Source organism: Sphaeramia orbicularis, chromosome 18 (genome assembly GCF_902148855.1).
Source record: "Sphaeramia orbicularis chromosome 18, fSphaOr1.1, whole genome shotgun sequence".
Lineage (NCBI taxonomy): Eukaryota > Metazoa > Chordata > Actinopteri > Kurtiformes > Apogonidae > Sphaeramia > Sphaeramia orbicularis.
This window is the reverse complement of record NC_043974.1, coordinates 15,591,688-15,614,952: the sequence shown is the minus strand read 5'-3', so window position 1 is coordinate 15,614,952 and position 23,265 is coordinate 15,591,688. Positions and strand designations below refer to the sequence as shown.

Genomic DNA, 23,265 nt, shown 5'->3' with positions numbered 1-23,265 from the left:
GTTGTCTGACCAATACGCTCTTTACCATCTATAGTTACGTCCTGTTGTTGTTCAGCGGCTGTACTGTGTGATCATGTTCTTATTTTAACACTTTACATGACACTTTCCTAACACTAACCGATTGCTTTTTTTTTGCCTAATCCTTCACTGTCACATTATCACAGCCTGTATAGCCTAAACTCATCAGTTATTTTTACAGTGAAACAGTTTTTGTTGTATTTTGCTTAATTTTTGTGGTTGTATGTAATGGTACTAAGAGTGCTGGTATGAGTTGTATGTGCAAACAAATGATGACAGTCATTGAAATTAGAAGACTTGACACTAGGGGTGTGTATTGGCAAGAATTTAGCGATACGATACATATCGCAAAACTAGGATCACAATACGATATATTGCAATATATCACAATACTGTTAACAAAGTCGTGTTTTTTTTTTGTTTTTGTTTCCTTTTTTTGAAAAAAATATTTCCATTACACCAGATATATGCACAAATAGTAATCAAATTTTGTTTAATCAGAACAGGATCTAATACTATATCACCAAACTTTCCTCGGATTTGGATAAATAAAGTTTTAATATCCAGCTTTACCAGTACGAAACTCAAACAAAAATATGTGAATAAATTCATAAATAAAATGATGTTTTACAGACAGTACAGTTTAAGATCCCGCTCAAATGTTCATATTCTATTAGCTGTGAAAAGAACGTATAGTGTTCAGTCCCCAAATCATCCAACATCATAACATTATTTTTGTTTAATCCCAACAAAGGAACTAACATCTGCTTTTCAGACATTAAAAAGAGCTTTTAGGATGCATGAAATGACCATTATTAAGAAAACAGTGTTATCAGTTAAAAAAAACTATGCATAATCTGCAATATGACAATACTACTTTTGTATTATACAAACAACAAAGCAAAAATATCCATATTAATATATACGAGGGCCGTTCAATAAGTTCATGGCCTCACCCAGAAATACTGGTTGTTATAATACAGGATGTTACATTCTTTCGTGATGGGATAGTGATGCTTGAACATCGATGGACCAAGTGCATTGCTGTAAATGGAGATTATGTTGAAAAATAAAATATAAATTATCAGTCTGTGTTGTTCTGTTCTGGGTGAGGCCATGAACTTATTGAACGGCCCTCGTAGATCAAATAGCAAAATACCCATATGAATATATAAATAAAATAGCAAAACACCCATGTGAATATATAAATAAAAGCGTAAAATACTCATGTGAATATATAGATAAAAGAATAAAATACCCATGTGAATATATAAATAAAAGAGTAAAATACCCATGTTAATATATAAATAAAAGAGTAAAATAACCATGTGAATATATAAATAAAAGAGTAAAAGATCCATGTTAATATATAAATAAAAGAGTAAAATAACCATGTGAATATATAAATAAAAGAGTAAAATACCCATGTTAATATATAAATAAAAGAGTAAAATAACCATGTGAATATATAAATAAAAGAGTAAAAGATCCATGTTAATATATAAATAAAAGAGTAAAATACCCATGTGAATATATAAATAAAAGAGTAAAATACCCACGTTAATATATAAATAAAAGAGTAAAATAACCATGTGAATATATAAATAAAAGAGTTAAATACCCATGTGAATATATAAATAAAAGAGTAAAATACCCATATGAATATATAAATAAAAGAATAAAATACCCATGTGAATATATAAATAAAAGAGTAAAATACCCATGTGAATATATAAATAAAAGAGTAAAATACCCATGTGAATATATAAATAAAAGAGTAAAATATCCATGTAAACACAAAAGAAAACTAAAAAACAAAAATGAACCTCTGCTATGTCTGCATTTTAATAAATCCCAAAAATATTGATATTGTGAAATGAAATATTGCGATACATCGTGGAACTCATCTTTTTTAACACCCCTGCTTGACACACTGAACCGGTGCCATCTCACGACACTGTTTGCGTGTATTAATTCTTGGTTGAAACTCAGTATTTCCCGTTAATGACACAGACAGTAGTGCCTTGCATATGTCTTCATTATGTCGCTGGGGTGTAAATGGATTTTGGCACAAACATGGAACATGCTGTTAATATTATCATTCACAGACATGAAAAGTAAACCAAACACAGACTATGTTTGATAATTTACACATGTATATGTTGTGGTTCTGCTGTCCCTGAACTGGCAGCCTTTATAACCATGAGAGTCACAGTGATAATGGACAAAAATCAACCCAACTCAGTGAGATAAATAAATAAATGAATAAATAAATAATGTACAAAGGTCAATATAATGTTCCAAAGCCCTAACATGCGTGCCATCGATACAGTAGGACTCTGTTAGAAACACGGAATGATTTAATCTAATAATTCAATTCAATAATTCAATATAAATTGCACTATGTGTGTGTTGTGTACTCTGTAGACTTTGCTGCAAATTAAGTTAAGTTAAGTTAATGTAAAGTATACATTATTGCCTACTGTCAACAAAATGTATAATAGTGGCTGAATTCAAATATGCAATGTAGACTTTCATAATAGGAGATGTACTTAACGTTAAGAGTCTGTTGAAGGATTACGCCGAACTAGTGCATCAATTTCCATGAACTTTGGCAGAAGATTAGGGCATGTGTTAAGGAGAAACCTCTAAATTTTTGTATACCCCCTTAAAATGGGTTAGACGTGAACGTTAAAGAAGCCCAAGACCTTTATTAGCATGGAAACACTCAACAAACTGTCATTGACAAAAAGGATGAAAACATTTAATAGGTCATAGTTTAAGGTGTGATAATAATTTATGGTGTATTATTATTGTTGGTTCATGAGAAGAACAGCGGACTACTGGCCTTGGAGGAGGTCTGTGCTTTCTGAGTGACCTTCTGTTAGGAAATGTAAACAACATTTTGAAGGCGAAAGTCACTTCTTTTCATATGACATTGCTCTATCATTCACACACATTGACAGCAATAAGTCAGTGCTGTTTCACATAACCTCCTGAGACCCAGGAAGGGAAAAGTTTGGGCTTTTTTACATGAAATAATTGTCTTGATCGGAAAAACAGCATGATGCAACAGTTTTCCAGATACATTTTTTTCTTTTCTTTCAAGGAATGTCCTTTGCAGTGGGCTGTTTTGAAACTCTTGTCCACTAAAGAGGACAAAAACGCATTGCTGGGTCTCAGAAGGATATAGGAAAAATAGTGAAATGCAGATATAGACGTTCACAATTCGCTATAGTATAACAGGAAATAAGTTAATAGTTACCCAGGAATATGTTATTACTGCTATCAAGTACCACCATGAATGAGTATTTCCATTTTATGCAGCTTTGCACATCCACTCCGCTACATCTCAGATTAATATTGTACTTTTTACTTGACAGTTTTAGGTACTTGTTCCTTTATGTGTGAGGAAATTCTTCTCGTTCTTCTTAACTGTATAAAAATGTTCTTTGATTAGCTCTAAAATCGCTTTTTTTTTTTACTTTTTCAGATGTGGGTAAACATAAACATCGACAGCAGTAAAATGTATCAAACACATGAGTACAAAAGTATATTCATCCAAAAACATCAGCAAAATGCAAGGATTTTTTTTTTTTAACTTTTCATGTTTAAGTGTATTTTGCTAATGATACTGACCTAACTTGAGTAAGATTTTAGACGTGGAGTATTTTCACAGCATGCTATTATTATTTTTAAATGAGTGAACAGCTCTGCACAGGCTTATCAGATAAAAACAGAAGTGAAAACAGTTGTGTAGGTGAAGTAGATGCATACAGGTTTTAACCCTTCAAGACCCAGTGGCAGCTTCCACGTGAATTTTTTCTCTCTATTTAACCTTTCTTAAATGATTCATCACCATTTATTACATTATTATCTTCTGTTTTTACACTTTTTTTCCCTAGTGAAATCAGATATTTTCCTGTATTTGATATACTGGTCATGTAGATGTTCATAAAAGCTCAGATTTCAGTTGAAGAAGAAGAAAAAGTGAGTTTTTCAGCAAATATATCAATAATTGTGATTAAATGCAAGTCTTACATAGATATAAAACCTACAATGGTGTGGACAGGCAGCAGTTGAATCTGTATATAAGCCCAAGGGAGCTAATTACTATGCACATACAGTTGCGGAAAAATTATTAGACCATCGAAAGTCAGCAAATCATGTGTGTGTATCGTGTGACTAAAACAGACAGAAAAGAAAACATGGAATGTCTAAAAGCACTATTTTTGGCAGTACAATGCCATAGATATTGATGTTAGACCTTAAGTCACAGGTGTCAAACATGTGGCCTGGTGGCCAAATCTGGCCCACCAAAGGGTTCAGTCGGGCCCCTGGGATGAAATTGTGAAATGCAGAAATTACACTGAAGATATTAACAATCAAGGATGTTAAAATCATTTTAGGTCATTTCAGTTGAAAGTGGATCAGACCAGTAAAATACTATCATAATAACCTATAAATAATGAAAACTGTGAATTTGTCTCTTTGTTTTAGTGTAAAAAAAGTAAAATTACACAAAAATGTTTACATTTACAGACTAGTCTTTTACCAAAAATGTGAATATCTGAAATGTCTTAAGAGAAGTATGTGAAATTTTGATAATATTCGTCCTGGTTTTTAATGTTTTGTGTATTTGGTACATCCACTGTAATCTCTAAATTGTGATTCACGTGGTCCGGCCCACTTTATATCATATTAGGCTGTATGTGGCCCCTGAACTAAAATGAGCTTGACACACCTGACTTAAGTGAGTTTGGTTATTATCAAGAAAACATGGAAAATGGATAGATATCAGCTCTGAAATTAAACTCTTATGAGATATTTTTGTTGTCATCATGATATTTGTCCAAACAAATGTAACTTTAGTTGTGCCAGGCATTAAAATGAACGAGAAATTGAAGAAAACACAGGGTGGTCTAATAATTTTTTCCACGACTGTATAATGGAATATTTACGAAAGTGAAAGGAAAGACACAAATACCAGAGGGCCTGTAGAAAAATGTATCTGGTGCTTTTGTAGCATATAATTTACCGCTAATATTCCATTGGTTATTCTCTTTACTAAATTGTCTAAATAATAAATAATCTCTTTACTAAGTTGTATTGTCATTATACCATATAGCTGCATTGGAGTACAGTAAGAGATTAAAAAAACATCAACAGTCGTGGTGATTACAAAAACAACTGAAAGTACAAATACTTAAACTAAAAGAAAGTATTCCACAACAGGACTGAGAATCTCCTACAAATGATGTTAACCCATGAAGACCTAGTGTGCTTTTCTGGCAGTTCCCAAATGATATATATCTCTATATTTAACCTGTCTGAAGTGATTTATCACCATTTATTACAATATTATCTTCCATTTTTTTCATTTTTTCAGTGAAAATGTGGTATTTCCCCGTATTTAATTTACTGATCATGTAGATGTTCATCAAAGCTCAGATTAACCCACAAAGACCCAAACATCCACCGTTGACCAAAACCTTCTACTGATGTAAAATGCTTAATACCTGTTGATCCACTAATCCTATCAATCCATGTAAATAATTGGTGTAAAATACAGTTTGTCATCTTTTCATGGTCATCAGATATGACCCATTTGGACGTTCAGAGGCTCCGTAGTTACCATGGAAACACCGTCATCTTCTACAACATTGATGCACCAGTAAAACCCATGGAGTTGGATCAATGACAGTGGATGGAAACAGTTGTTTTATCTTTAGTTAATTATATATTTTTGCTTAAAATGTTAATTTTTCTTCAGTTTTCTCTGTTTTTGGTATAATAACACTCAACTTTACTCTGAGTTTTTATGAATGTCTTCATGGTCAGTTAATTAAAAAAAGGAAAATATATGATTTGGATTGAAAAAATGCTAAAATGTACAGATGATAATGTTAGAATAAAGGGTGATGAATTACTTAAGAAAGGGTAAATATAGAGAAAAAAAATCATTTGGGAACTGACATAAAAGTAGCACTGGGTCTTTTATGGGTTAAAGTTGAAGGTTATTATATCAGAAACAATGAAAACTGGAGAAAACATGAGTTTTTCAGCAAAGATATCTGTAATTGAATATAAATTAAGTGTGTCCATCCATTGTCATTGATCCAACTCCATGGGTTTTACTGGTGAATCAATGTTGTAGAAGATGGCGGTGTTACCACAGTAACCACAGAGCCTCTGAACGTCCAAATGATGACCATGAAAAGACAACATACTGTATTTTACACGAATTATTTACATGTATTGATAGGATTAGTGGATCAACAGGTATTAAACTGTTTAGATCAGGTGATTCTTTTGGTTGCCAGTGACTGTTTGGGTCTTAATGGGTTAAGAAGAGTAAGAAATAAGTCCCACGGGTGACGTCACAGACAGGATGTTTGTGCTTTCTCAACCGTGAACGAATAGAATGTATGAAATGCAGACGAACTGGACTAGCTGTCTCTGTGCACTGACTTCCATTCAGAGGGCAAAGTAGTGTTTACATAAAATCTGGGAAAAATATTTAGATGTTACATGATTAACAACTGCCCCTACGCCCCCCCCCCCCCAGTTAGGATAAACCTCAGATGAAAACAAACATTTGTAGTTGTTTACAGCATCCAGGCCTGGAGTGAGCATGTGATGTGTGTTATGTAGTTCCGCTTCAGGTTCATGTAATTGCATATGTTGACCAGTGAAATGCATTTCATTAGCCTCATAGCATAACTGCCTAAGTCATGCACAAATGGACAAAAGTATGTGGACACATTGAATTCAGGTGTTTCTTGTCTAACGGGTCTGGGATACAAAACATTAAAACATTATTATTAATATTGATGTTTATAGCTCTATCTTACAGCTGCAGCCATGCTGTGTCCAAATATTTTTGTCCATATAGTTTATAAACATCAATATTTTCTTAAAGTTTAATGTGAGATGTGAAGAAAGTAGATGGTTAGTTGTGGTAGAAAATTATTATTTACAGTCAGAGCATGAAAAATAGTTTAGAAATTTAGAGGTAGAATATTTAAAATCATAATCATGCATAAAAAAATTTAAAATAAAATCAATGTTGATTAAGTAAAAATAATCTCTGAGGCATTTTGGAAGCAAAGAAAGCAGTTTAAACCAAACTAACTAATGCAATGATATTTATCATAATATAAAACTGAATTAATTACATTTGTCATTAGTCACTTTTCCATCGGACATTAGAGCCCTACTGATTAATCTGCTGGCCAATTAATCGGGCCGATTATAGCGTATCACCTATTAATCAACATCGGCCAACATGTAGCCGATGTATTAACTCTTTGCTTTGGAGATTCTGTCGCTCGCTGCTCCTGTGTGTGTGTGTGCTGCCCGGAGAGTTAGAGGAACAGTAAAGCATGTTAGTTTCACTTTCACTTCCGCTTGGACAATGACGCTATCACCCCCCCCACACACACAATCCCATAATTACGGCGCTCCACTCCCCTCGCTCGCTCTGACAATGATGGACTTCTAATCCCCCCGTTTTATGAAGTATTCACCCTCCCACACACACCCATGTCCGTGTGCTTCCTGTCTACCTCACAATTTCATTCTGCAGGCATGCTTGGGTATTAATAGTGTAGGGGAGACCAGGGACAGTTGTAACACGGGTCAGTTGTAACTGTTGCAATTGCTCCAATTAGGAACAACTTAGGACTCACCTAATTCACTCTTCACATGCTCAGTTTAGTCCTTAGTCCACATGGGAAGTTGTAGTGCCGTGAGGCAGATACATCAAAATTTGTGAGTGAAAACATAATTTTGTGGTGAGTCATATTTTTTGCTCAAATTTTTTTTGTGATTGCATAGTTTGCGTTTGAAAGTTGTATAAATTATCTTTGTGAGATAAACACAGATTTATGCAACTGTTAATCCACCTGTCCACAATTATCTAATATAAGATTATTATATCCTGTGTAGATCGGTGTTCTTATTTCATACATCGGCCAATATATCGGTTATCGGCCAATATCAGATATCGGCCGATATATTGGATATCAGCTTTTTTTAGCCCCCAATATTGGTATCGCATGTCGGTCAGGCTCTACTGGACATCTGCACAAAACTTTATAGATATTTACTAAATGTTGAAAAAACAGAAGTGCGTAATGTTGGTTTTTCCATTAAATCACAAATGCGATGATTTGTTTATTTATTATCGCAAGATGACACGAGAGGTCATTCCATAAACATGGCGACGAACATAAATATGGTGTTGATTTACAGAAATATTCATTATTATTATATATTACCCCTCTATCTCGTACTAAATTTTAAAAAATGATTGGGTTTCCTGGTGTGTCCACACATATCACAACATGTTTCTTCTTCTTCACTTGTTGTAACGTACGTCAACATCCGTTTTTTTAATTCACCTGACTCTAGTTGCGAAAAAAGGTCTTTCCATTGCGGTTTTGCGTGATATACCATTTGCACTACGCCCGAAAAACCACCTCTTGTCAGTGCAAAAACTTTTAATCGAAAAATGAGATTTTTGGTGAAATTGTCTGTTTTCCATTAGGTAAATTTATATGCACAAGTTATATTTGTGCAATTTGAGGGTCAATGGAAAAGCGACTACTGTTGTTTTGTATCCCAGACCCCTGTTAGAAAAGAAACACCTGAATTCAACATGTCCCAATACTTTTGTCCATTTGTGTATGAGTTAGTCAGTATGCTATGAAGCTAACGGTTTGTAGGTTAGCCTGCAGCTGAAACATGTCTGTGATAAATAGTGCAGCAGGTGGAGATCACTATTAAGCCTCTGTGAAGTTCAGCGACATCTATTTCTGTTCTGTCTGTGTCTCAACCTTTCTCATCAGTACACACACTTGTTGTGAGCGTCAGGCTGCTTATAAAACCTGAACACACTGTTAACATGTTGGACATCTTGAGCTTTTCCATTTTGAAGGTTCTGTTGTGTTTTATGCACCCCTGTCATATTTAAACTATTTCGGTCTGTTTATTTGTAATGACTTCAAACAAGGTAATTCCTCTTTATTACCGTTGAGTCCCAGTTGACAACACTGTAGCATACGTGTGTAAATTACAGCTGTTGTGTCTTTTCTCAGTTCATCTTTTAGTTTTTCACTGTCCTGTCAAAGCACTCTAATGTTACTGGTGTTCCCAAGCCTTAGAACCTCTTATGCTGCCTTCGCGTGCTATGGGAATTATGATAAATACTACTTGCGAACTTAGAAATTGCACATGAACGCCCCTCATGTCATATTTTCCACTGGAAAAATGGGAAAAACTTTGATACAGGGGTTGCCGAGGTGAAAATAACCTTTGACTAGAGGTTGAACGGTACAGGTTTTTCTAAGGCCGATTCTAATTTTTAAAAATTTGGTCAGCTGATGGCCGATATTTAAGGTCATTTTTTTTTTTTTCTAAAGCACATTGACCGTAAAACACAATTGAAACACTCAGATAATTAAGATTTCTGTGCACCAATATAAGTGACATTATTAATACATGTACAAATAGTACTCTTTTAGCATTTATTAAACTTCAAGTGCTGCCCACACAGGTGCCTGATCAAATATCTTATAACATTTTTACTACCGATCAAATATCGTCTTTCCAAAAAAAAAAAAAAAAGAGAAGGCCCTTGGCTGATATTGAAAAAAATCAAAATATCAACCGGCCAATATATCAGCCTACCTCTGCCTTTGACCTGTTCAATATGGTGGAGCGCAACGAGGGATTAATCGCGAATGATAAACACTGCTTTTATTAACATTCTGCTGCTGTTAGCTGATGATTTTGCACATTTATAGTGTACTCAGTTTGCAAAATATTACATTTTACAAAAAGAAAAAAAGTGGAGTTTGCATATTCTCCCCATGTGTGGGTACTCTGGCTTCCAAAGACATACATTAATAGGTTAATTGTTTCAGCTAAATTGCCCATAGGTGTGAATGTGAGAGTGATTGGTTGTTGGTGTCTGTAAATGTCAGTGTATACAAGTCCCTGCAACTCTATTGAGGATAAAGTTCAAAAGATGAATGAAAAAAAAAGCTGTAGCAGCTGAATTAACACGTCCAAAACTGTTTTACCGAAGTAGCAAGTCACGATAAATTGTATGTCAGCTATTTTTACCTCCGCCAGGAAGTATTGTAATCACTTTGCTTTGTGTGCGTGCATGCGCGCATGTTTGTTTGTTTGTTAGCAAGATAGCCCAGAAAGTTATGGACGGATTTTCATGAAATTTTCAGGAAATGTTGATACTGCCACAAGGAAGAAATGATTACTGATTACTGCCAAGGTCTGCGCTGTCTGAGTGCTTTTCTTGTTAATTTTGCTATGACAAAAAAAGCACTTGAACTCAATGCACTGGTAGTTTCAAATTCAAATGGAAAGGCTCAATTTCCCGATAACACTTGAAGGCAGCATAAGAACTTCTGGTTCCTCCAACATCTGTCAGTTTTTATTTCACAAGAATAACCTAGTTGTTATACATTATTACCTCCGCCAAGGACGTTATGTTTTTGCTGGTTTGTTTGTCGGTTTGTCCAGGCTGAGGTTATGTTTGTTAGCAAGATAACTCAAAAAGTTATGGAAGGATTTGGATGAAATTTTCAGAAAATGTTGATACTGGTACAAGGAGCAAATGAACAAATGATTAAATTTCGGTGGTGATGGGGAGGGGTTGTGCTCTCCAAGTGCTTTTCTAGTTGAAAATGAGAATCAGCTCTCAACTACTTGACCTGGTTAAATTAAAAAAAAAAAAAAAAAAAAATCGATATTCAATGTCTTGGATCATCATCATCAAGACAAAAAAAAAAAATCACAAATACTTTTCTTAACTAAAGAAATATAGAAACAAGCATGACAAGCTAGCACCTTGAAGTCTCCAAATTTTTACAATTCAGGAATGTTTTACATTTTTTCATAAAGCAGAAAATGTGAAATGCAAATTCCCCCCATTTCAGATCAGGTGTTGTTTTTGTTTTGTTTTCAGTTTTAGTGTCTGTGTCTCAGCAGTACTGGACTCATCCTCTCTGTCACAAGATTTCCATTTTCTCCTGTGTAAGGCCTTTCACTCCCTGTTGAAAGGCCTGGGCTTGTGTGCATGTTGTGTTTTTTTCTGGCTTGTTTTTGGTAACCCATCATCTAATGTCGCACTGCTGGCGCTCACACAGGTCAGACCTCACTTTCAGATGAAAATGATTCTGAAGGCTGTGGGCACGGTGGTCGTAAAATGATCCAACACTAACATAGACTGTACAGACTATCAGTTCTCCTCATGTCCACGTAGACTCCCTCCCTCCTGTTAAATCATATTAGATTCACCAGTGACATTTAACAAAAAAATCAATCAAGTAATGAAATCATGTTTCTGCTGTACTGTTTCAGTGAAGCCCACAGAGTTATTTCTGCTTTTGAATTCCTCTGTCTTCATAACCACAAATCATCTTTACCCCACCCCCCAAAAAAGAGGCAAGGGGTGTTGTTTTTGGTTTGGTTTGTTGGTTTGTTCACACTCTAGCAGTAAAACTATTGGCTGAATTCATACTGAATTGGGTTTATAGATTGGCAGTGACCCAGAATAGATGTTATTACATTTTGGGAAAAGTAGGTCAAAGTTACAATTTTTTAGGAATTTTTTTACATCTTTTTTTCTTCTCCCATTTTCTTATAATGGGCGAAATTTCACATAAAAAACATCAATTTTGTTTCAATTTACTTCAAACTCGCCACATATTTAGAGGCAATTGATATGCTGGCATCAGCACATTCATAGACATGATGACACCAGCTGGATCGATGCCAAAATAAGATACAATACATGCAAAGGGTGGGGTTTGTTGTACCTGGCAGCACTTGTTAAGTTTGTATCCTTTATATTTTATTGGAAAAATAATCATTTTAATCATAAAAACAGACATATTTCATATGATATTACTAGAGCTGCAACCCATTAATCGAGTTAAAGTGATCCAAAAAATCATTCAACCACAATTCTCCTGAATCAAAGCTTTGTTTCCTTCATTTTTCTGCTGTTAAACATTGGTTCCACTGTTGTGTTTCACACGGACGCTTATTGTGACGCACAAAGAAGCTTCACTTCAGGAAAACTGCAATAGAATATTTCCTTTCAATCAATTCAAATTGATTAATCGAATTGTGAATTTTTGCATTCGCTTCAAGCACCTAATCGATTAATCGGTTGCAGCTGTAGATGTTATTGCACTTTTAACTGATTAACTATAAATATTAATAAAGATTTCAATATGATGGCTGTAATTTAGGTGAAAAAATTTGAATTTGACTAAATTAAACAACTACAAATGTTTTTTTTTCCATTTAATGGGCTCATGCCACTGTCTTCTAAATTCCTGTATTGAAGTTAAGGCATCAAGTGGATTATGGGAAAGGAACACTCAAAGGTACTGACTTCCCACAATCCTCTTAGTGTCACTGTCTTTATTGAAGTGTCCAGCCTAGTAACAGTCCTGATTCTATGCCAGTCTGTGGCACAGGTTCAGAGCTTAATCTTTGCTCTGCAGTGTTCCTCTTTGTTAGCAGAGCTGTGAACACGTGTTGCCGTACATGTGGGACGAGCTATTAATAAATGTGCTTAAGTAAGTATTAAGAAACAAAATGTGATTAATATTATTTTTAGACTTTTAGTGTTCAGCATTACTTCATTACACAGTGGATAAACTGAGCAGTGGGAAGAAAACACAATAGTTTGCACTTTTCAACATTAGGACTGGGATTAAAAACAAGAAGATGTTTTAATATAAAGATTTATGATATTGATTTGTAATATTGGCCTTAATAAATAAAATTGATTTGTACGTAGCATCCTTTGAATGATCTTATATTGATATTGACTGATATAGATTTGCACATTGCCTACATTTTTCAGTGTTTTTTTTTTTTCAGTCCAGTGTTACATTTATTGTTTTAGCAAAGTTCTCATGACATATTTGCCAAGGTACAGGAAATATGCAAAGCATTGAAAACAGATGTTTCAAGAAAAAAACTGTTTCTGTAACCCAAAGTGTCTGGTAGATAAATCTGTTTGCATTTGACATGTCATTATACTTTGCACAGTCAACATTTCAGCGATTTACTGTGTTAATTTTCTGTTTTTCATTCGACATATTTATTTATTAAATGTACTGGGATAATAAAGGGGTTAAAAAATTTATTTTTGGGCTACTTTTTGTCAAAGACAGACATCACACTAAAAACGGCCTTTATGCTGCAGGGGCCATTTAGTTCTTTTTTTTTGTTTTATTGGTGATATAGTTAACGAGATATAGTGGAAAGAAAAACAAAAAACAAAAAAACAACAACAAATAAACAAACAACAAATCAAGCAAATAAACAAACAAAAGATAATGGCAAACAACAACAATTTCAATTTCTCTCATATTTTAAGTAAGTATTAAGTGTTTTTGCTGCTAAATAGAACAGAGCTGCTAATGGATTTTCACTGTTCCTGTGACTGACAGTAAAGATCTATTCTATTCTATTCTATTCTATTCTATTCTATTCTATTCTATTCTATTCTATTCTATAACGATTGATAAATACTGATTATCATATCAAGTGCATTAATGTAACTACTTTGCGATGGGTTTTTAATATAATCCTTCACATTCTTAATAATACACTGTTCAGTTTTCATTCTTATTTGTCTGAAATTTTCCCTCTCACCCAATCAAACTGGCATTATAACTTAAATATCTCTTTCTGAATCGATACAGAACCGATTGAATTTGATATTGAACAAAAGATTGGCCCGAAGGAAATTAAAGAAATTAAACTGAAAATGAAATTACATGGCGGATGAGGTTAAGGACGCTGTTCATGTTCATCCTCCACAGAGTTCAGAGGTGCAGTACGTAGGAAAACTGATAGCCAGATTCAGAGTCAGCCTTTCCCAGACCAGTTTTCACCCCACTTGGCTGTGTTCACAGTGGGCTGGGACAGACAGATGTATTAGCCATGGTGCCATAAAAGCCTTGTGTTTATGCCAGTGGCTTCACTGTGTGTGCTCTGATGAACTGAGGGCTTGTGATTGTGTTGGGCTACTCTGGGTCAAACTCAGAGCTCCTTTCATTCAGTTTAACCCAGTGTTTTTCAACCTTGAATTGAAATGGGGTCGCCTGAAATTTCTAGTAACTGATAAAAATATAAAAAACAACTTATTAATAAAAAGTATATGGTGAGTTTAGAGAGACAATGGCAATACATAATTGACATGACAAACTGTGAAGCTGAAACTGAAGCACTGTAGTACTGTTTATCTGTCAAATGTTCATTGAGGTTGGTTTTAGATGCTGCAGCTCTTTCATAATTCATAGTTTGAGTTTTTGTTCAGTATTAATTGTCAGTCTTGTAAATCCAAGCTGGACTGACTGCACATATCCTGACCAAGGAAAATCAAATTCTCACTTAGTGCAGTAATCTACACCTGGCTTTTCTGCCTCCCTCCATAATAATATACATTATACAGACTAAATGTCGTCTAAAATCTATGTTTATTTCCAACATAGTATAGCAAACTATTACATGATCAAAAACAAATTCATTTTAGCAAAAAAAATGTCTGGGGTCGCCAGAAATTTGTGATGTTAAAATGGGGTCACGAGCCTAAACATATTGGGCACTACTAGTTTAACCCCTGCAATAAAAGGATCTAGTTCCCAGTTTCAAATAGGGTTGACAGGCAAAAGGCACATCTTATGTTTATCTGAGAGCAAGCAAGTTGTGTTAGAGCCAGAGTTGTCATCCACATTAATATCTCTTCCAAACAGGAAACACATGCAGTACGTGTTGACAGATTCAAGTGATGAAGTCCATTAACCCCTGATGTAATGTTGTTCAGACACTTTTAGGTTGAGCTCTTGAGTTCTGAATAAATGAATGAATTAATGAGGGTCCAATCAACACGTTAGGGCTGCACGATATTGGAAAAAACTGACATTGCTATTTTTTTTTAACCCTGCGATATACACTACAAACAAAAAGTTAAGTATATTTTTTAATTTAAATTTTTTTCATTTGGGATTCTTGCACAGCGCTTTTTACTTTTTTGTGTGTGAATTGAATTGAAACACATTTTTTTAATGACCAGACATAGTTTTATTTACAAAAAAAAAGACAAAAAAAAAAGAAATATCCATAACTTTTTGTTTGTAGTGTATATTGCGATCTGAAAAAATACTCAGGAGTATATAATTGATGTGTGGTGCTGATGTAAATGGTCAAACAGATTAGATGCATTACCTCTTGTTGTGGCAACAGGAGCAAGACACTGTCAACACAGAACACGTGCCTCAATATCATCCTTCTTGTAGCTGAAATAATTCCAGATAACTGACATTGCTTTTCTTTTTGACACCAAGTCTTAGTTTTTGGTGATTTTCTCTTGTTCATTGCTCATTTTTCAAAGTTGTTACCAGCGAGTCACTCTGTGTGTAGGGGCGTGGTCTGCTTCGGCAAACTGATTAAGAAGGATTGTGTTCGGTGGATCACTGTGTGCAGTGTGTTGAAATTAGATGAGAACACGTTGAGTTCATTTGCCTCCTACATTTCAGGACCTGCGATGTGACTATTCGCACATTGCGATAATGATGCTCAAACGATATCTTGTGCAGCTTTATATCATGTGGACACATTTGGTGTTCAGCAGCCTCTGTCATGTAGTCAGAGTAACTTATATGCATGTTTTATACATATTTGAGTAGGTATTTATAAGCACTTTAACATTACGTATAACAAAAGTTGGGGAGATAAAATTTTTAGGTGAAAAATGTCACATTACTGCTCGGTAACACATGGACTTGAAACAGACATGGATTTTTTTAAGCTTTACACAAACATTCAAAACATGCAGTTCTTGACAGAAATTGATATCACGTAGGACAAAACCTTTTAGATATTACATTCAACTAAGCTGAAAATAAATTTTGGAGTAAAATATTGAAAATTCTGTGTTTCATTATTTTTATATTTTATTTTGCAGTTTTTAATTATATAAAACGCCCTGCGATGAACTGGTGACTTGTCCAGGGTGTACCCCGCCTTCACCCCTATGTAGCTGGGATAGGCTCCAAGTGACCCCCATGACCCCCGTGAGGATAAAGCGGGTTCGGAAAATGAATGAATGAATTATATAAAACATACACAAAAAAGACAAAACAAAACAAAAAAACCCCACAAAGGCTCAGATGTGTGTAACAACTGATCAATTAATTAACTAGTCAGTCCTTGTTCAAAGAAAGAAAGAAAGAAAGAGGAGCAGAGGCTGAATACAGTCACTGGTACACAGATATGCTCCCTTGTCCAAGTTAACTTCCTCCAAGTATGCGAGAAACGGAGTCCAAGCATTTGAAAAAGCATTTACAGAACAGGTCCTCAAAGATCTGAGCTTTTCCGTCTGTATTAACGACAACATATTATTGACCCACACTTGAAAAGATGGAGGGTTTGGAGACTTCCATTCATTTAATATCAGTCTCTTAGCGATTACACTGGGTTACAAAAAAAGGTTTTTTGCAAGTTGTCTAGGTTTTTTCAACTGAATTAGGACCATTTTGCACCTCTAAATCCAAAAATGACATCTGTTTTTCCCAATCAGGTCAGGTTTTTTTGCTAATTTGATTTTGAAAAATTTGATCTTCTCACAAAATTGATTACATTTTTGTGACTTTATCAGTTGATTTTTTTATATAGTTCTCACCCAAAATAGGTTTTAAGAGGAAAAAAAATCATTTGATCACTTGATTCCTGTTAGGTACAATGGTGTATTCACCGCAGATGTAGCAGAATACGTCAGGCTTATTTTTGCAAGATCTTCTAGTCGAAGCCATTTCATTCACCTGTAATATTAAAAAACCCATTAATCATAAATTGGCAAAAGTAAAATCTTCAGAACTCGTTTATTGCAAAAAATATGAAAGAATTTTGTATCATATGATGTGAAAATGCCCATAAATGTAAGCAAAAATGTTAAAAAGCCAATATGTAGCATAGTTCAGAAAGTTGACCTGATTGAGCAAAATTAATATGATTTTTGGATTCAGCACACCAAAATTATCCTAAATCAGCTCAAAAAACTTAAACAATAAATTTGTTGTTGACCAGTGTTATCATTCCAAGTTCCAGTTAACGCTGTAATGTTGCAGTTATATTCCCGACAGTCTGAGAACAGCCAAAAATAGCAAGTCCTGGTTCAGGCTGAAGGGGCCTTTTATACGTCCTGCAGAACCAGTCAAATATTTTAGACCAGACATCTGTCAATGAGGAACAGAACCAAAAGGAATGAGACAAGGTAAAAGTCTCTGTTTTATTGACATGAGAATGTGGTAACGCGTGGACAGGTTGCCATAGTAACACGTGGACGACTCTGTACCATTGTATGCATCACCCAAAATGTTGACTTATTTTTTAAAACAGCAAGCCAGATATAATCACAATGATTTATTTAACCCTTTCATGCATAGCGGTCACTCCAGTGGACAGTTATTCTACAGCTGTTCTCTTATATATTCATGTATTTTGTTGTTTTAGTTCCATATCAGCCAAAACAGTGGACACATGTTTGAGTGTAAATCAATTGCTTGTTATTGTTATTAAACTGCAAATAAAAGGTTTTTTATTATTATTATTTTGCATAATATCTCCATGAAGTGAGTAATGACTAGTATTAGAGTATGTTAAAATGTGACAAAACCGCTGATTGGCACCATTAAAAATGTTTTTATTTCATAGTTTTCACACAATATTTCAGTAAATACATGTTTCTTTGCCTCAAAAATTAAACACATGAGGTTAAGCTGAGTAGACATTTGTGGAACTCTGTGGAAAAATAGGTTCATAAAAAAATTTTTCAATCACATTGTCTGTTTTTTTCATGTCTAAAGAGGAATAAAAACACTCAGGAAAAAATTTTTTGATTAAGGTTCTCATAATTCATGCATGAAAGAGTTAATGTCTTAAACAGTAACAGTGTTAATTACAACTTGTGGCGGTCCGTACTTATATAGGTAAATTACAAATACAGAGTCATTTCTCAGTAACAGTTCACAGATAGTCTTTTTAAATGTGACAGATTGAATAAATGTTCACATTTTTTAGATATGATTTTTAGCGTCAAATTTGAGCCATATTTTTATGTCTGAGGCATGGCTATGGTGTAAAAAATACAATCGATAAAATCGGTCGGAGCTTTTTTCTTCAAGTGGTATTTTAAAAAGGATAACAGTTCCATAAAATACAGACCTTTAGCTAAAAAATGAGCCGACTTGATAAATGATGTGTGCAAATTTACTTTTTCATGTGGATGTTCACTTTGATCGGACCCATGAATGCTTATAATGCTGTTTCTGTAATTTGCAATTGAAGTGAACTCTGAGTTCACTGAGAGAGCAATAAATTAGAGCTGATCAGACTTTTGCACACACAAAACAGGAACCTTTCAGTAAGTGAACCACTCTTGTGCACTGGTCCATTATCCAGAGGGCAGAGCAGCAGTGTTTGACATATTTCTCCTCTCCTGTGATTTCAGGCAGCCGGACAAACTGAGGGTGGTGTGGATCAGGAGGAACAGACGACACTGCACAAAGGTACATAAAAGGGGATGAAGAGCTTCTAAATTAAAATGTTATTTAATTTATTATGGAGCATAATGTGAGATAGCTGAGGATGTTACACTCTCTGTTGGTTGAGTCTGATTATGAACTGAACTGAAATGAAGCCACAGACACTTTGTATAAATATACTCACACTCAAAATAATCATGATTTCTGTCTTTTTTTTTTCACAATAATGACAAAATGTAATGACAATAAAGCCTATTCTATTCTATTCTATTCTATTCTATTCTATTCTATTCTATTCTATTCTATTCTATTTTTATAAGCATTTATTTATTATTTTTCATTCATACAAAACTTTAAACATCATGAACATCTTGAACATGGCAGAGAAAAAAATAAATATATAAATAAATGAATAAATGAAAATAAATATATATAAATAAAGCAACATAAATACATAAAATGAAAATAAATAAAATAAATCTCAAAAAGATGTGACAAACATTAATCTGACAGCATTACATAGAAACAGCTGATTAAATAACATAATAAATAAAACCTAGGTATAGAGTTGAAATAATACTATACATGTACATTCCCACATCAAATAAAATGTACCAATTTGTCACTTACTCACTACCCCTTCATTATCACCACTCTTAATTACATCCAAAAACATCTTCCAAATGTTATAGAATTCCGAAGTTCTCTTTTTAACCGTATATGTCAGTTTCTCAAGAGCCAAACTTGAGGTTAAATTATTTAACCAGAAGTCAAAAGAGGGGCGACCAATATCTATTCTATTCTATTCTATTCTATTCTATTCTATTCTATTCTATTCTATTCTATTCTATTCTACTAATGCATTGACCAATGGCATGACTGAATCACATGACATATTCAACACATCATAGCATCGGAAGTCAGTCACGTAGACCACTGGGGACAATTGCATTGATAGAGCAACTACAAATAGAGTTTTAATGGTTTGAAACTGGAGCAAACACGCGATATAGCATTATCATAGTGATACAGCATTATCATAGCAATATAAAGCAAGCGTTATATTTTTTACAATATCTTCGTCATTTTTTGTCCTTTTTCAAAACGGAAAACATTGGCTGAATCTGCAGATTCTAATCCACAGACTGTATTAGCATTATATTAGCCTTACAGGTAAGGGTGAGAATGACGCCCACCTGAACCAGATGTGGAAACTGGAAGGACCGGGGTTACCAGAGAAAATGCCTATGTAAAGATATGCTTTTATATTTGAGTATAGTTTTAATTTATTACAATTTTAATTTTATATACCCAATGTTCGGAACCAATATTCACTTTTAAAGTTTTTGAAAAGGTTTGTTAAGCATCTTTGTGTTATTTATTTAGTAAATTATATACATTTTTCAAATCGGATTTTATATATTTTGTGTGTTTTTTGGCCTTTTGTGTCGATATAGTAGGTTAAAGTGAAAAAATAATTGGCAGATGAGATAGATGAAGTTGTGCTGAAAAAAAACGATACCAAACATGAGTAGAGTAAACATTTCTTTATATAGTATATAAAGGCAAAATCAAAAAGTACTCAAAAACAGCCAAAATAGGCTCAGACCCTTAAGGGTTAATACTGATATCTAGGGACTGAAGTTAGTAAATGTGTCGTTCCTGTTATTAACGTCATATCCTGTAATGTAACTTGATACTGTGCTTCCGGTCAACTGAGCAACGGGATTGTAAAGCTATACTATTCCAAAATGACTAATATCTCCCAAAATATTGGAATGTTGGTCCTATCAACTTGCTGAGATATTTAATATGGAGATGGGACTATTCCTCAACTGTAGGTACCAAACTGGCCAGTGAAAAACATCTCAATTTCTGTGAACTGTGCAGATACACACACATACACACACACCCACACACACCCACACACACACACACACACACACACACACACACGCACACACGCTTGGAGACCTTCCGGTATTATAATATAGATTGTATTCTATGAATCAGTTGTGCTCCAACAATGTTGAAAAGGTGTTTCTGCCTCCGTTTTTGTGCATTAACTCTTTTTTGAAAACAGCATTAATCATGTCTAAATTCAAGAGTTTTTCCAATTTCCTTGTAAATCTTTTCTAATGCCACACTTACTCATCACCACTAAAAACATAAAGGCCCTTTCTAGGCCTTGGGTTCGTGCACAGACCAGACCCCAGTTCAGCAGTGTGATATCATTATGAGATCACAGTCATGATGGACAAATATGGGACACAACAGTGAAAGGGAGGGGGTCAAAGGTCATTTTAATGAGCGTTGTGGATAGCTGGACCATAACTGAGGAAGACATGTATATCAGACAAGCACCATTTTTGAGTCAGTAATTACTGTTCAGCCACAGATGTTTCACATAGAACTAAGTTTTTTGTATTAAATACAGTTACAGTCTGTTGACAGCTCAGTTTTAAAGTTAGTTTCCTTCATTTGTTGTTTTTTTTTAGCTCCACAGCTGGCAGCCAGGGATTAAGAACCCATACCGAGGCCTGGTGGTTTGGCAGGTTCCAGAGAGCTTGGATATCACTGTCACACTCTTCAAGGTGAGTTAAAGTTGTCCCTGCAAGGGAACAGTATTATCATGACATGTACACGTGAGCTCCCAAAGGTTTGTGTCATATTCACCTCAGATAAGTGAACTGGTTCTTTATGGACCACAATAGTCGCTTTTTCATTGACCCTCAAATTGCGTGAATATAACTTATGCATAAAATTTTACCTAACGGAAAAATTACAGTTTTGCCAAAATTCTTTTTTGCGCTGGCAAGAGGTGGTTTTTTCGGGCGCAGTGCAATTGGTATATCATGCAAAACTGCAATGAAAAGAATGTTTCTGCAACTACAGACACATGACTAAAAAAACGGATGTTCATGGATGTGACAACAAGTGATGAAGAAGACTTTTAACAGAAACACACCAGGAAACAATCATTTTTTAATTTAGTACGAGATAGAAGGGTAATATATAATAATAATAAAAATGTCTGTAAATCAACACCATATTTACGTTTGTCGCCATGTTTATAGAATGACTTCTTGTGACATCTCGCGATAATAAATAAACAAATCATTGCATTTGGGATTTAATGGAAAAACCGACTCTACGTACTTCTGTTTTTTCGACATTTAGTAAATATCGGTAAAGTTTGCACAGATGTCCAATGGAAAACCGTCTCATGATGCTTTGTTTTATATATTTAGTATTTTAATTCAATATATTTTAATTTTTATTGTTGGACTTTCTTTTCTCTGTAGCACTTTGAGATTCCGTTGAATGAAAAGTGCTTATAAATGCAATTTGTTATTATTATTGTTATTATTAACTGTGTCATTTATTCTCCGCATATTAGGTCAAGGATCACAATAAATAGGTGACCACAAAATGATATGATAGAAAATGTTCACGTTGCCATGCATGTCATCCACCTCATCATCTTTTGGAGATTTTTCTTGTGATATTTTTGAGCTCGGTGTTTTTTTGAATGAGTCTCTCTGCTGTTTTGCCACATTAACATGATAACACATAAAAAAGCATAACATTTGCTCTGTGGTGTTTGAATGTGAACAACATCTGAAAGTTTTTTATCCTCTCTTGTATTGTATAATAAAATATAGAAATTAAGATACCATATATGTTTGTATTTGAATATCCATAATAGTTTTATTTATTTTGTGCAATATTTATTTGTATATTTCTTTCCTTTTATTCTGAGAGTAAGAGAGTTCATGTGAAGGGGTGGGTTGGGGGTATAAACTATGCATTTTATTTCAAAACAGTACTGTATAGATGGATACTGAATGTTTAATATGTATACCAAATCTTAATAAAGATATTGTTAAAAAAAAAAACACAGCATGTAAGGTTTCAGATTGTACTATAATAAAATGATCTGACCTCCATATTTGGAGTTTTTTTTACTCATGGTACATTTGTGTTGGATTAAGATCACAGATAGCCTCTCCATTTAAACATATGACTAGAGGTTTTATTTGTTGCATTAGTTTATTAGTCCTGGGGTTCGTTTCTTGGTTAAATATTGAACGTAGCCGTTTGCGCACCCTTCAAGCGCAAATATTGAGCGAACGATGGCTCGGCGAACGCAAAATCCGTTTCTGCGCTCGTTGCGCGCTCATATCTCATTACACGCGCATACAGACACACACGCCCACTAGTGTGTGTGGCACCAGTTCACTGGCTCTGGCCCCATACGGTTCTCATTCATTCATTCATTCATTCATTCATCTCTCAAAGCCACACACACTTTGTCCTGAACTAATCTATATTTATCCATAAATTGATAGAGAATAAAATTCAGTGAGCGGATCAGTCCTCACTCGGTAAATTTGTTTTTATCGGTGCAAAATGTCCATGGGAAAAATCTTATATCATTAAAGATATTGTCAAACTTGTGTTAAAAATCTTCTTTTTCAAATGTAAATAATATTTAAAAGGAAATTCATGACAGAAACGAAGTGAAATGAAGCTACAAGAATACATCCTCCTTCTAACGCAGACCTCCGAGGTCCGCGTTAAAATCAGCCCAGGAATGAGGAACCGGGCGAGCGTACACTTTTAACCAACTAGCCCAGAAACAGGATAA

The 23,265-nt window shown here is 34.4% G+C and overlaps 1 protein-coding gene across 2 annotated transcripts in view; it reads left to right on the top strand.

The window, feature by feature from the left end:
* Positions 1-23,265, top strand: part of ehbp1l1a (EH domain binding protein 1-like 1a) — a 73,356-nt gene that overhangs the window by 5,342 nt on the left and 44,749 nt on the right. For both annotated transcript variants that reach the window (XM_030161777.1, XM_030161776.1), the window contains exons 2-3: positions 18,581-18,638; positions 21,113-21,208. In XM_030161777.1, the coding sequence (XP_030017637.1) occupies positions 18,581-18,638; positions 21,113-21,208 (154 nt within the window). The remainder of the gene's footprint in view (positions 1-18,580; positions 18,639-21,112; positions 21,209-23,265) is intronic.